General features: G+C 43.2%; 1 protein-coding gene and 1 long non-coding RNA gene across 9 annotated transcripts in view; one reads left to right on the forward strand and one right to left on the reverse strand.

Moving 5' to 3' along the window:
• Window positions 1-5,668: 5,668 nt before the first annotated feature.
• On the reverse strand, window positions 5,669-8,558 carry LOC116783349. The gene is made up of 3 exons (XR_004355645.1): window positions 8,397-8,558; window positions 7,638-8,041; window positions 5,669-7,461 (listed from the first exon to the last, which is right to left on the reverse strand). It is a non-coding gene; the product is annotated as an uncharacterized LOC116783349 (long non-coding RNA).
• A 3,254-nt stretch (window positions 8,559-11,812) lies between these two features.
• The window catches only part of AP1S2 (adaptor related protein complex 1 subunit sigma 2), a 30,992-nt gene continuing 27,515 nt past the window's right edge, over window positions 11,813-15,289 (forward strand). For all 8 annotated transcript variants that reach the window (XR_004355640.1, XR_004355641.1, XR_004355644.1 and 5 more), the window contains exons 1-2: window positions 11,813-11,996; window positions 12,997-13,175. Coding sequence is in view for 3 of the 8 variants with exons in the window: in XM_032680852.1 (XP_032536743.1) it covers window positions 12,997-13,175 (179 nt within the window). In the remaining 5 variants the exon portion in view is untranslated. The remainder of the gene's footprint in view (window positions 11,997-12,996; window positions 13,176-15,289) is intronic.

The raw sequence follows: 15,289 nt of genomic DNA on the forward strand, positions 1-15,289 counted from the left end.
ATATCACATCTGTGACCCTCAGACAGCTAGAGAAACCAGAGATCCCAAATTACTCTGTCCTTCTGCACCTGCATATTAAATAGCCTAGAAAGTAAAGGTAGCACTCAAGTGTTTTACACTGAAAAAGAAAAAGCCTGAAAAGCCTGAAATCTTAGATCTCTCACTTCAGAAAATAAATAAAATAAAATAAAATTCAGTACCAAGGTAACCCAATACCTAGACCGCTGTGGGTTAGAGTCCCAAGGATCACGAGTACCAAGAGGACAAGAAATCTCAAGTTCACTAATTCAATCCAGGGAATTTATGAGCAGGGAATGGGGTAGCTTTACAACCCTGTTAATGTCCCTGCTAGCATGGATAATTTTGAGCTGACAAGCTACTTCTAGATAAAATACATTCACTTACTTTGCCTTTCACTCTTGTTTAGCAAGCCATATCTTGACAGAACTATTGCATCTGGTTTTATGTGAAACTTAGCTTACCTGTTACTTTTCTTAAAGGTAGAGTTCCTGGTGTTGTTCTGTAGATTTTTTTTTTCTTTTTCTCTTTTTGCTTGCTATTCTTCCATTTCTCCTTTCCCTTCTCTCTCTTCTTTTTCCCCTTCTTCCCTCTTCTCCTTCATTTGTTGTGTCCTTTCCTACCCTCTTCCTCCCTTCCTTCCCTTCTTCCTTCAACTAAAATCTTAGCCTGCTGTACAGAGAAAAATGAAAAATTACCTATATGGATGATAAAGACCCAGAAGCCAAACCACAAGGCAAAGGAATCCTTCAATGTATTTATTTTTAAATTCCATAGTTTGGGTCCAGGTTTCTGTGGGCTTGGTAAACATGGAACGGATAATAAGGTCACCCACTAGGATTTAAAACCGGGGGTCTCTTTGCAGCACAGTACTTAGAGTGGCAGGTGGCAGACGAGCACAGATACAATCTGTTAAAGCAATAATAATGATTACTACTCAGCACTCCTCTCTCTCCAGAAGCAGCACCACCTAATGAAAATGTGTTCTGCTGTAACCTAAATATGTCATTCCTAGCAACTTCTAAGACAAGTCTAACAGCACTGGTTGCATCCACCACCAGCAAGATCCACAGCTTCTGCCTCCAGAAAGATCGTGAGGCATTGGCTTCACTCTGCAGCACAGGGAGAAAAGGGCAACCACATAAATCTGTGTGCCTGGTGTCTGAGGAATCTGCTGTTTTCTCAGAGGTGAACCCTGCACATCTGGCTCTGTCTGGCTCTGGAGGCATCTGCCCTGTGTGGGTGGGAGGGCAGCTGTGACTGTGTCCAGAAACCAAGAGTGTCCCAAACCCCAAAACTCTCCCTGAGCCCCAGTCAGGCACAGCCCCTTAGCACAGTCCTGGTGCCCCTTCTCTGGCCAGGTGCTGCTCATTCCAGCTAAGCAGGATGATTCAGCATTTGGTGCAAGGTAAGTGGAGATGCTGCCAAAGTCTCCTCCAGCGTGTTGATGTCTACACTGGAGAGTTACTCAGGGCTCTCAGCCAGTTTTCAGCCTGCACACATCCATCATCCACTCCTCAGTCTGGCGATTTCAGTCTGGCACTGCTTTAAGGCCCAAAACTAACTTAGCACCTCTCTGTTTCTAGGGCTGAGTGGAGCTGCAGTGAGGGCACTAGAAAACCAGAGCACCAGTAGCCCTGCATCCTTGTCTTCCCTGCCACCCCTGGGCACACCAGGGCTCCTGTGGGTGGCCCAATGGCAGGCCCTGCCACACAGAGAGTTACTGCTCCATGCTCCAATACACATGAACGGGTTCAGGAACAATGAGTCGATGGGAGCATCAGTCAAGCTGTGACATGGAAATGTTCCCACGGAAGCCTAATGTGTAAGCTCAGAGCTGCTCCACTCTGAGGGAGGACCTCAGAAGTGTATAGTGGGCATATACCCTGCAAGCATTGGATATAAACATTCACATCCTGCCATAAATAAAACTTCCTGCAGAACATGCCATGTCACATGGTAAGACTTTTTTAAAAAGCAAATTGCTCCCAGTTGAGGAGATTTTTCTCGTAAAAGTTGTTTTGAGCATTTACTACATATAAATTAAAGATAGAAAAGGGGAAAAAAAATTCTCAGCATCTTAGTAATTTTAATGTACTCAATTAAATCCCCATAAACTACACCCATTTCCAGTTCAGACTCCATCTGGTTCCTACGATGTTGCATATTGTCACTGTTGATAGAATTTTCCCAGGAAGGAACAAGTGAGTACAGTCAGCAGCTTTCCAATTTGCAAATATACAGTCAGTAACACTTTCTCAGACACCGATGTGCATACTCACACTTTGAGCTCTTGCTGAGTAGAGGCTTCTGATGCCAGCCAGGCCCTGAGGCCAAGTCAGACAATGAAATGATGGTGGTACACTCTTCTCTGGGCCATCTGCAGTGACATTCTTCTTAACCAGTGACTACTCTGATCCTCACCTCTTGCTAGAACAGGATTGGGAAAGTCAGGTTCACAATATTTACAAAGCAAGCATTCCTGTTTCCATTTGTAAATCACTGTTTGCTCATTATATTGTCCATCCTTTTTATGGTGATAAAATTGATGTTTGCTTCTGTCTATACTTTGGTATCACAAGCAGTTCTGTCCAGCTGCCTATGAAAACATAATCTTTATTCTTGAATTTGTGAGTGAATTAGGTATCCGAGAAAGAGAAGCCCAACTCTGTTCAATGGAGGATGTACAAAAACTGTATATCCTGTATGAGAATTCCAGGTGCAATATTCTTAGGTGTGAGGCCTTCTTTGGGGGAAATTCAGCTGAGATTCCCACTTGTATTTACTTTCTTTAGACAGTATTTTTAAACCAATATGTATTATAGACATCCATTTCACTAGCCACCTTCATCTGTCAGCTATCACCTCATCCTATCCACCTTGGCTGTTGTATGAAAAGGAGGGTAATGTGGGAAAAGATCAGACTAGTTTAATTCATCTGCTAAATACATTCTCTTAAAAAGAAAGTACTGAGATAAATTATGCCTAACCAGCAGCTAAGGTAGCATCTGCATCTGTAGTTTCTACAAGCCTTAATAACCAAGGTACACTCTGTACTTAGGAGAGTGAGAAATCTTCTGAAAATGATTGTTTGTGCACATCACTCAAAGCAGGCATCCGTGATGGAGAAACCACTGATCTCTAGCTTTGGACAACCATGCTGCTTTTCTGGTTTTGCACTTGCATCTATTTCCTTTTTAGCTGCTTAGCTGTGTGATGAATTGTAATGGGAGTAGTTCTGGGTAACGCGAGTAAGAGTGGGCTAAAGCAGGCGAGCTGGTACATAAATTGGGCTGTTTGTTACAGCTTTTAAGTTGCTTAAACAGCCACACTGATGAAATGTTGGTAACCATCTGCTACCAACATTTGTAAATAAATATAAACCAACCTAAATATTTCCTGGTTTGTTGCTCTGTTTCAGGCATGGGTCTCTTTTTTGAGGATTTTTTCTTAATTGACATGTAGTTTATGCACAAGCTTAATTTCTTCAGACTGTTTAGCTGCCTGGGGGTGATTTTACTACACTGTTCTTTGGTATCCCTGAATGCAAATTACATATGACTGAATAGAGAGAGAGGATGCCTAATTCTGATGGTGATGATTATTGATATTATTTATCAGTGGCAAAGCAAACTGTTAAACTGTAAATTCTTCATGGCAGACTGGTTAGAGGGATTGATTGTAAGCTTTCTTTATGTGAATTTATTGGGCAAATCTGAGCAAGTGGGACAAACCTGTTCTCGTTACAGAAGGAAGAGATTTCAAAGCATTTAGGAGCCTTATGCAAACCACAGCTGTGTTTGACTCTATAGGAATAAGAGATGGAATTTTGGAAGTCTGAATCTTTAGTTTTGACCTTATAACACTGTGTTATATACAGCAGCTCTAGAACACTCCTCAGTTCAATGCATCCTTTTCAAAGCTTCCTCTCTGACTTGTGATCGCACACTATCTCTTTTGTTTCCATAACAGTTGCTTACTGGGAAAAATAATATTATGAAAACTGTAGTGGAAATCAGCTATTGGATACTCCTTCAAGCCTCTACCACATAAAATGTTACTTGTTGACTGTTGCTATCATTTTGCATCATAGCGCCCCAAGGAAATAAAAGCCGCTCACTCTCAGATCTGCTTTCCTTTCTTGACAGCTTTGTCTTTGCAACAGACAGTGCCTCCAAGCTAGGAGTGCTCAAAGGGAAACTCACAATTTGAGGAAAATTTTTTAAAATACAATGAAGAAATGAAAAGACTTCTTGATAGCCAGATTTTCCTATATTAGAGTGTTACTTTCTGACAATGGGTAGTTTAGCTTTACAACATGATTTTACAACTCCTCCAACACACCAAGGACTGTGCTCATTTTAAACATCTTTTTTCTTTTATTGATGATCTACATTGAGTTATTATCTCTTATGTGAACATGATTTCTAAATCCACTGGTGAGACGTAATGTAGTAGAAATGTCTCTTAATTTTTAAAAAAACTTCACGTATTCCTTTCCCACTAGAGAGCTAGATCAAATATGAGCATAGCTATATTATTTTGCAAAAACCAATGATTTTTTTTTTTTTTTTACTTGCTTCCAGATGACTGCAATGCTTATGAAAGCTGCCAGGATGCATTAAAATCATTCATGAATTTGTAATAAGGGTCTTAGGTTCCACACGGCAAGTATTTTGCAGCAGAAAGGATTCATTGCCAAAGGACTCATCTTTGTTAATAGCACACTCCGCAGTTGTGAAACACTGGCCTTTCAGACTTGAGCAAATAATTGAATGTCCTTTTGGCTCTGTTCCACTAATGACCCTCTAGATTACGGCAGAATCCTAAAGTCAGAGAGTAAATGGGGTCTTCTTACTGGGATAGGTTTCTAAGCGTATTTGATATCTTCCTGTACAGACGAAATAAAAAGTGAGGCTTGCTCTTGAAGAACGAAGTGTTTTGGGAAAAACAAGGAGCTACTTGGTTCTTTTGCAGCGATTTGAAACAAATACTAAGACTGGCATTAACAGAGTCTGAGTAGAAGTGTGTCTGTGTGTATGTGAAAGTGCCCGATGAAGCAGTAGAACACGTGTTAAAAAGGTATCTGAACAAAGAGAAAGAACAAAGTGACCTAAAGATAAGGTATCAAATAAGACAAAGAACAAATACAGGGCCACAAAATACACAAAGGCAACAAACATTCATGACATTCATGGCTTTCTGAAGAGTGAGACAAAGCGAGACAAAGCATTCTTTACACTGTCCCCTCCTAGAGAGTATAAAAAGCAATTCCAAAATCAGTTTACTTGCCAATCAAGAAGCCCAGAGGCACAATGAGGACACAACAGACAATATCCTTATCCTCTGTGTGATCACACGTGTGATGTTGACCAGGCCATTTGAACACACACATTTTGATGTTTCCAAGTATGTGGGTGTGAAAGCATAAAGAGAAACAGTATTTTGCAGAGATTTTGTTTATAAAATCACATTCTGCTTCCCTAAGACCTCATGCTGAGCTCTATCACACTCATTTTCTATGCACTTTAGTTCTTCAAAATCCTTCAAAACCTAGGGATCCAAAACATAGACTTCCCAGGTAAATGATACATATGCCCCCCTGGCAAAAATGTTTGCTGTGATTGCTGTTCAGCAGCTTTAAGGAAGGCCAAAGGTTGCACTGCAAAGATAGGCTTCACAAAGCCATGGCAACTGAGGGGGTCTAGACAGCTTGAACGAGAATTCACAGGGATAAAATTGTTACACGTGGACACAGCCAGCACAAAACGCATCTTTAAATTCTTCTTGAGCCTTTAAAACTGGGCAATAAATGATTTACAGGCCTTGGCCATCCCAGTTTCCTCCTCTTAAAACAATTCAGCTGAAAAAGAAAATTACAGTAAAGGAAAGCCTTACAAATTGTGTCACCCCTTTATAGTAGTGGTAAAAACTAGTCAGATCATGCAATATATTTTCTCTAAAACAACACAGGAAGTTATACTAGTCTTCCAGAAGGATTTGAAACGAAAGCTTAGTGTTATACTGCAGAATCAATGTGGAAGTTTGGGAGATTTATGGTTTGATTATAACATGAAACATTCTAGTTTCAGGTTGCCATCTCAGATTCAGAGCAGTTTCCAAGTTTTCATGAAAAGTTTCTATGTGCTGAAAATTAAGACACTTGTGGAAGTCTGTATCTTCTTTCCTGGCTACACATCGCAATGTGTCAATCTGGAAAAGTCTGAAGTTGGAAACTGGATTCTCTCTTTGGTGCAAAAGCCAGTACACCCTGAGGTATGTTAGATCAGTCTCTACACATAGACAGATCAAGAGGCCTTACAGGGTCATCAGCTGGGCATGTCTAAGAGCAAGAACAGAAGAGTAATATATGCCTAAATGAGGACTTCAGTGGATTTAGGATGATCAGACTGTGCACTGGAAAATCTACTCACTGTCTTCCTCTGAATGTGTTCTGACTTCACAGGTGGCCTATCCAGAGTCCTATATATCTATACCATGCTCTGGCATATTAAAAAGATTTCTTCATCCTGGACAAAATTGAGTAGCTCCACACAAGCCTGACCAAATACTCCTTCATCTGAGGGGATGGATCCAGCAAGCACATACAGCTTAACCTGCAGCATCAGTCACTTCAGAAATGGCAGTGGCAGCAGGATGAGCAAGATATTTGTGAGATGCTGTATTCAACAACTCCTTAAAGTACTGATGCATTCTCAGAAATCCCAGCCTCCTCTCTTTTCCTCTCTCCATTCCTTCCAGCCACTTCCTCACGTTTCCTCACACACTTCTTTCGGAAACCATTCGGTTCTTTGCTGCACTATGGCAGAGTTAGTAGCAGTGGAGCAGGAAGAAGCATTAGCAGTCATAACAACTTCTTCGTAAATGTCTGCAGTGTGGTTATTTTCTTCAGTTCTGGGGCCTCTGAGCGCTACTCCAGTACAAACATGGACAAGCAAAAGATAAGAACATGACCTAAGTAAGAAAGAAATCTGCTGCTCACTGGCCCAACACACCCAATGCTACCACCTGCCTTGTGCATGTCTTATTCAAATGGCTGCTGTGCCTTGCACCAGGCTCAGGCTAATAAACACGGCAACTAAGAGGAAGCCCTCACTGACTGGCATGTACCACATTCCTCATTTCTGCATATTCGAATACTTTCAAAAGCGGGTTTTTATTTTCCAAAGCAAATGACGCATGTAAAGCACGGTTTAATTCTCATAACCAGGTTGGAAGACCAACTTCAGCTTCGAACTATTCCTCCAGCTCTGAAAATTCAACTTCGAGGATGAACATCTGTGACGCTCGTTCTGTAGTTCTACCTATCACACATATGGATGGATATCCATGTGTCTGAGAGCCATATGTGTCTGTTGGAAACCAACCATGTTTAAAAGAATTCCAATGTCCACAAGTCTCCAACAGGCAAACCTGTAACCCCTACACAGAAAAGACAGGCGAGTAAGGACACCAGCCATGATCTGATGATTTAAGAGCATCTAGCAATCTGGCTGCTACATTGCACCTAATAGTATTTCATCAAGAGTGAGAGCTCCATGTTAAAAAAAAGGGGGGGCATAGCAATGAAAATCATTTACAGTCTTATGTATACTTACTTCGGCTCCATCGAGATTAGTGTTCTGCATGAATCACAGTGGTACACTGATGGTTTGGCCAATACTCAGACAGTACATCAGGGAAGAGAATTGCATATAATAATGCAATATCCTGTTTGGAGGCTTAAGAGGCAAAAATTCAGCAGTAATCACTTCCAAGGGTAGTAACACAGTTCGTATAGCCTTCATAACGACTCCACAGTTATTCAGTCAATGCAAATGGAGTCTGATATTGAGCACCAAGGAGATAAATTAACAACAAAATGAGTCTTACTCACACATCCACCTACGTTAGTGGTGGACTGCAAAGACACAGCATGCACTCTTAAAGTATATTGCCCTCCTCTTTAAGTTGCTGAGATGGCTGAAAGGGAGGCAGGAGCAAACCCTTTCTTTACTAAATACTGTGGGAAGAAACAAAAAAAGCTGTTAAAATTTAGTAAGCAAATTTTCCATTGGAATTAATGACTAGTTCATGTTATAAAGGCCTTTTGGTTCACCAATCATTTTGGCTAACAGTGAAAACACAACAAAATTCTTTCATGAGCTTCAGATTTGGCAATAACATGCATGAAGTGCCAAATGCCAGGATGTTGGCCTTCTTAATTTTTGTTTAAGACCCAGTTTTCCAGACAAACCAACTGTAGTCTAATTAATTAAAAACAAACAAACTAAACCTCAAAATTTGACATAAACCATACCATCAAACTCCCAAAAATTTAATGATGTAAGCTTACTTGATGTAAGCTTCCTTCCTACCTCTCTCCTCAGCTCCAGGCAGTTCTCTTCTGTGTCTGAAGTCATGCCGGAAATAATTTAAAAAGCAAAGTCTTAGCTGAGGACCCCGAATGTCTTATGGTCAATGAATATATCCCCTGAAGACTTGCCTTACATCTAAAATGGAATACCAAGGATTCTACAACTATAGCAGCTAAAAAAAACCCACAAAACATCCAAAATAAACTGGGGGTTATCATCAAGCTGGATACAAGACAATGAACAAAAGCTGATGAACAGAAGACTCACTATGTGATGTCTAAAATTAGACTGCATTGACATCTGCATTGTCATGGGCTTGTGGAATACTCAAAGGCTATTATATTATCGTTTTAAGCATCATATATCTCTTCATCAATGTGATAAATACAGCTAGTTCCGTGTATTGCTAGTTCAATGGGCAAGCGACAGGATAATTTCTTACAGGAACAAACGATGGAGTCAGTATAATTGGTACAAATTGCAACACTGAAAAAAAAAAAGCAAACAGTAAGTCTTCTGAAGTTCCTGAAAGAAACAGGAAAAACAGAAGAGACAGCATTACCTCTGTCACTGCCTCACAACACAGCTCAGTCCTGAAGTTGACTCCCTCAGTCACCTGTACAGCTGAAACCAGCCTTGTTGGCAACGTGAGCTGCAGCAAAGTGCCTGCACAGGAAAAGAGATGGGAACATGGAGCTGGAAATGGGAGGAGTGGGTGGGAGAACTCGGGATTTAGATCCTCTGAAACCAACACGGAATCACACCTTAAACTGCTTAAAATAAGCCAGGTCAATTTGAGAGAAATGACTTAAGGAAGTGCGTGGGTGGTGATCCGGGCAGGCTTGAGAACATTACCCCCTCTATCTGAAGCAGGCATAAGAAGGCAGGACAGGCTAAGGAAGACAGAAAGATTCCTCTCAGTTGGATCTAGCTAGACACATTTCCCAGCACACCTGACATACCACTGGTCTCACATGCCTTATCATACCACCTGAAACTGCATATAGCACAGTGATTCTGCCCAGGTGATTTAATGAAGAAACTCCAGGTTACAGTCTGAAGAAATCCAGCCAAGTAAAAGAGAGGAGGGAGGAAAATAGTGGAACAATTACCCTTGTATCACTGCATGAAACCATACACTGAAAATGAGCAGTAAAATCTGACCAAAAAATGAAACAAAGATACAAGATCAAAAAAAGAAAAAAAAAAAAAGAATCATTGGAGCTTTGAGACTTTATGCCACCAAAACACAGACATTTCTTGAACCATCTGGGTAATTCACCTGATTCCAATCAACTGTGTTTGCAGAATGTGTGGTTTGATCCATACGCAGAAATATTTCACTGAGATGGGAAGTGACAAATCATAGCACAGGTCTGATGTGACTCGTTCAGAAATTCATTTTGGAGCTCCCATTACCACAACAATGCTAATAAACTGTAAGTCACTCAGATGAAGAGAAATAAAAGTTGGCTGCTGGTTTAAATCATGAGTTAGAAGATCTCAAACCCCTGAAGTGTGCATGCATGGAGAATCATGGGATATGTTGAATTCAAGAATAGCGGGCAGCTTAGGAAAGAGATCATTTATGAAAGCTTTCTGAAAAGCAGGATATTTTGGACCTCACAGGAAACAAGCAGAACTGCAATGCATGGCAACTACAGAGGACAAAGTAACACCCTGGTATAAGGGGGAGACTCTGTGAGGTATCAGATCCACACACATCTGCTCCTGTGCTTGATGGAAGGCAGGTTCAGATGAGACGGGACGGCTGCTCAACAAACATTAAATGTGACAGGAACAAGCCCCTACAACAGCAGTTCTCACTTTCTACATGACCTCTAATACTCCAATTGCCTTATCCATTCAGCTTGGTTTCACTCCTTGTGCTCATGTCACTTTTCTCTTACATTTATAATCTCTGCTATAAAATCAGGAATATATTTGCACTTTTCCTCAAGTACAATTGACTACAGCATTCCTTGAAACGCCAGAAAATTGGCTTTCCTTTCAGCCCATGCACATTTTTTACACAAAAGCATTTCCAGCGCCGGTTTCTGCTGCCACAGCCGTTTCGCAGCCAAAAGAATGGGCTTTTTCTTGAAGTGTCAATAATAGAAAGTAATAAAAGCGTGACACATCCCGAGGCTCTGGGAGCTGCTCCTGAGGGAGCACGACCCTTTCCTGGGATCTGGCGATCCCCGTCACACTATTATCGGATCAGCGCAATCAGGTCAGTGCTGCCGATCATTTACTTTGGGGGTAGAGGTGAACACAGATGATGCTGAGAGCTTTAGATTTGGGGGGTTTTGTGTAGTTTTTGTTTGTTTGTTTGGTTGGTTGGTTTTTAAGTTTTTTTTCTGTCTGTGGTCTTTGGTTGATTTTTATTTTTTTTTTTAATTTTTTAATTTTTTATTTTTTTATTACAAGTTTTTTTATTATAAGGTTTTTTTATTATAAGGTGTTTCAACTTCGGCTTGGAGGAACACCGCTCTTTCTTCCACCTAACACCAGTGAAAACACTATGTATTTTCAGCCCCATCTTCATTAGAATTTTAACACCAAAGCAACCCACAAGAACCCGAAACCGGCCAACCAGCCAATCAAACCCCCAAATCGGGGCTGTTTTGGCACAGAAAACCTCTGTAGATACACATGAATGATAATTTCATAAAGCATTAGCGAAACGCAACACCGCTAAGTCTATGTCGGCGGCTGCACCTGCCGATCTGATTACATCTCGTAATCAAGGTGACTTTTGGGGAAGCACCTTCCCCTCCCGGGGCCGGTCCCTCACAGGCTCAGTCGCCCCTCAGGGACCGTCCCCTCACGGGCAGCGCCCCAACCGCGCGCGCGCGCGCTCCCCGAGCCCCCGCCCCCCCGGGCGCGCACGTGCTGGAAGCAAACACGGCGCGGCGCATGCGCGGCCCGGCCGCCCCTCCCTCCCTTCCCCCCGCCCCGCTGGGGGCCGGAGGGGCCACGGGCGGGGTCTCGGTGTCCGGGCGCCTGATTGACTGATGTCATTTCCCCGTCCCCGCGCCGCGCTCGCCCATTGGCTGCCCGCGGACCGCTATGTGCGCCGCGCCGCCTGGTTGGCTGTTGCCGCGCGGGCCGCCGGCCTATCCCAATTCGGGCCACACGGATTAGGATCCCTGGCCCCGCCTCCGGTCCCGGCCCCGCCCGCCGCCGCGTTTCCCTCCCTCCCATTGGTCAGTACCCACTCCTCTCCGCCCCCCGTCACTGCTCTGATTGGGTGATGGCCCAGCTCCCTGGGTGACAGCCCCGCCCTCGTCCCCCCCCGCAGTGGCCGCTCATAAAGTTTTGTTCGGAGGCGCCCGGGCCCCGCCTTCTTCATCTCCCGGCCCCACCTCCCCGCGAGCGCGGCCCCGCCCCGCCCTGCCCGCGCGGGCGGGGGGGAGCGGTGGCCGTTGGGGCGCGCGCGCGCTCGCGCTCGCGCCGGCGGCACCTCCCGTCCTCCGCCGTCCCCTCCCTCAGTCCCGCTCGGCGGCCGCCGCGGCAGCACCCGCGGAGCCGGAGCCGCTCTGGGTAGCGCTGCCTCATCCTGCTCTTCCTCCTCAGCTCCGCTATCCCCCGGGCACGGTGAGCACACGCCGCGCGGAGCTGGGCTCGCCTCCCTCTCCGCGTGTGGGGAGCCGGGGCGGTGCTGTGGCCGGCGGGTGGGGCGGGAGGGATGTTGTGGGGCTGAGGGGGCTGCGCGGCTCTGCCCCCGCCCCGGCCCCGCGGACCCGCTGCGGGCGCGGCCGCCGCTCGTCGCGGCTGGCGCTTGGTCGCACTTGTCACCCGGGACCAGGCTGGGCTTTCTCGTCCTATTTCATATCTGTCACATTGCCTGAGAAACTTCCCCAGCGCGATACAACTTTGAGTAAAAATGCAAAGGAAAAAAAAAAGACAAAAAAAAGACCAAAAAAGCCCATTTCCTTTAATGTTACAGCTGCTGAAAAAAACACAGCCCTGCGAGTTCCTCTTAAAATATAATTGCAACATCACTCCTTTGGAGGAAGCGAGACCTGGAACATAGGACCGCAGGGAAAGCACTTAATCTCTCCTCCTTTTGTGTAACCTGGGAAAAGACTTGGCTTTTCTGTGCCGTAGGACTCTCCGCTGGGATGTTTAATACCTTTTAAAGTATTCCGAGGCTTTTCGGAAAGATCTTAGGTGCAAATTGCTGCTGCTGTAAGGCTCTGATCCGGTGAATTGAAAATGAGTTTGGGTATTTGAAGAGACTGCTGTGCTGGGTTTTTTCTGTCGTTTTCGGAAATGCAACCATGCCGGTGCTGGACGTGGCTTGTCTGAAATCTGGGTGTATTCACTCGCCACCCGATGGTTCTGACATCTGCTTTTGAAACTTGTGTGCGCTTTCTGCTGCCTTTGGCTTGACTGACCTTGCTCAGCGGAATCCTTTGTATTATTGGTACTTCCAGATCTTGTATAACATCTACCAGTGCTGTAGAAATACAGTTAGGGTTTTTGGATGTCTGTCCTCCTTCCTGTTTGGTTTTTCTCACAGATATCTTTTTAAAACTCAGAGACTGAGATTAATGCTGCTTTTTTTTTTTTCTTCCTCCTTGTAATTCAACAGATGCAGTTTATGTTGCTTTTTAGTCGCCAGGGGAAACTGAGACTCCAGAAGTGGTATGTCCCATTATCTGACAAAGAAAAGAAGAAAATCACAAGGGAACTTGTTCAAACGGTATTAGCCCGCAAACCGAAAATGTGCAGTTTCCTCGAATGGAGAGACCTGAAGATTGTCTACAAAAGGTTGTTCTGTCTCACTAACCTCGTAATTGCCATACATCACAAACAGTAGCAGGGAAATAATGAAGGTTGTTTGTGTTTTGTTTTGTTTTGGTGGTGTTTTTTTTTCCCTTCCCTCTGCTGGTTACAGAGAAGAGTGACTTTTGCCTTGAATCTAATTTGATAACCAAGTAGGAATCATTCATGTATGGAAAATCACTCATGCATTTAGAAATGTACTGAAGAAAAAAAAAATGAGCTTTCCTTCTACTTTCATAAGGAGTGGCAGTTCTTGGTGCTCTGCTTAGGTTCACATAGTCCATAGATGCTTCATATTGGTGGGCATTTCAGATGTAATAGGTGATAAAGAAAAATTTTCTAAATGTGCACGTCAACCAATGACTTCATAAATTACATGAAAATATAACTTGCTTTTTAAGGCTCATAGAAATAAGGAAATTTTTCAGAGTACTTAGTTTAGTTTATTTGAATTTTTTTTTTTTTTGCTATGAACACAAAAAGGGATTTTTTCTAATTGAAGGAATCATGGCTAGCTGTGTTTTAGTGCAAGTACTAAAACAAACTCTATCAGTTTCTTTGCAGTAGTTTAATTTTTCAGTTGTTCCCTAACCTTTCTAGGAGTATTTGGCATGCATTTTTTATGTTTGTGCTGGTCTTTAGAATGTATCAAAATGTGGTAGTGTGAACATAATTTTCTCCACAAAGCAGTAAACCACCTCCTGATGTGATGGGATGCATCTCTTCCAGGTAAAGCTGCTGCTACAAGGTCTTGAGCTATCTTCATTCTCTAGTTAGTTATAAACTTTAGAAGGTTTATGTGTTCTTGTTTTCTCTGTGAAATGGTAATTTGTACCCTACAATAAACGTTGTCGTATTCTCTGTAGGTAGGACAGAGAGAACTGGAGCCAAAATTAAGAGTTTGTAACTTTTCCATTGTAATAAATCACAGAATCACAGGATATTCTGAGTTGGAATGAGTAGAATCAAAGATGTTTAGATGTTTTAAGTCCTGTTTTCATACAGACATTGGTGTGTGTAATGTCAGACGTGTAAATATTGCTGCTCTGAATATTTACTTGCGTGTGGTTTTTTAACACGAGGAGGAAAGAGGAGCAATGCATGAGGCTGTGCTGGAAGAAAGCTTGGACAGGGTTTTCTTCTACCTCTCAATTTCCTCACAAAACTTCTTGTACATGTAGACCAGCTTGCTCAGACACTTGCTATGTTTCCTTCAGTGATAATGCCTGGAAGTGCTTTTCCAACTGGGCTTCCATGAGACTGGATCAGTAAAATGAGGCATGAGTAGGGCCGTCTGTTCCCTTCCTTGCCCAGTCTGGAACAGCAGTAGCTGTTCTGGGGATGATTCCACACAACTGCTTTCCCCCCCTTTTTATTGCTGTTAACAACTACTTGCCATGCCCTTTTGTGTCTAAGGAGCTGGTGGGTATGACCGTTTGAGTTACTGAAAGTTGTGGTGTTCTTGCATCTCGATAGTGTGTTGTGGATCCTGTGGTCAAGGAGAATGACGAAATTTGCTGGGAGATGTATTTAGAGCATTTTTGACCGAACGTAGACTGCAGTCTGTCTGCTGGACTGCTGGTGTGCACAGCTGACTGCAGTAGCTTATTTCACTGTCTGCAGACCAATCTGGCACAGGGAGCCTATGAAGTTGCTAAAGATGAGCTTGTACCAAGCTAATGAACATCTCAAATCTTGCCTTACTTTTAGTTTTGTTTTTTTTTTTCTAAAATGTCACCAGAAGGACTGGCTATAAGAAGTGATAGTTTAGATTCCTGTGTCTGATAACACTGACAGCTTTTACATTTGTGGGACTTCTTCCAATCACCACACCATAACTAAAGATGATGAGTACCAGCTAGTGTGATTTCTTTGAAAAGGGTTATTTTTTGTAGCTGAAAAGGTGGGTGGCTTAAAGAGCAACACACCTGCTGGAACTTTGTGTGCTTTGAGAAATTGCAAAAGGTGCTCCCAATTGCTCACAGACAAGAGCCTCTTGAGCATCTCCACTGAGATCTGCTCATGTCTGATCTATTGCTGGGAAGGATCTGAACCTGCTGGTGCAAATGTTTTTCAGTATAATCTATAAAAGTATGTGC

This window comes from Chiroxiphia lanceolata, chromosome 2 (assembly GCF_009829145.1).
Source record: "Chiroxiphia lanceolata isolate bChiLan1 chromosome 2, bChiLan1.pri, whole genome shotgun sequence".
NCBI classification, from domain to species: Eukaryota; Metazoa; Chordata; class Aves; order Passeriformes; family Pipridae; genus Chiroxiphia; species Chiroxiphia lanceolata.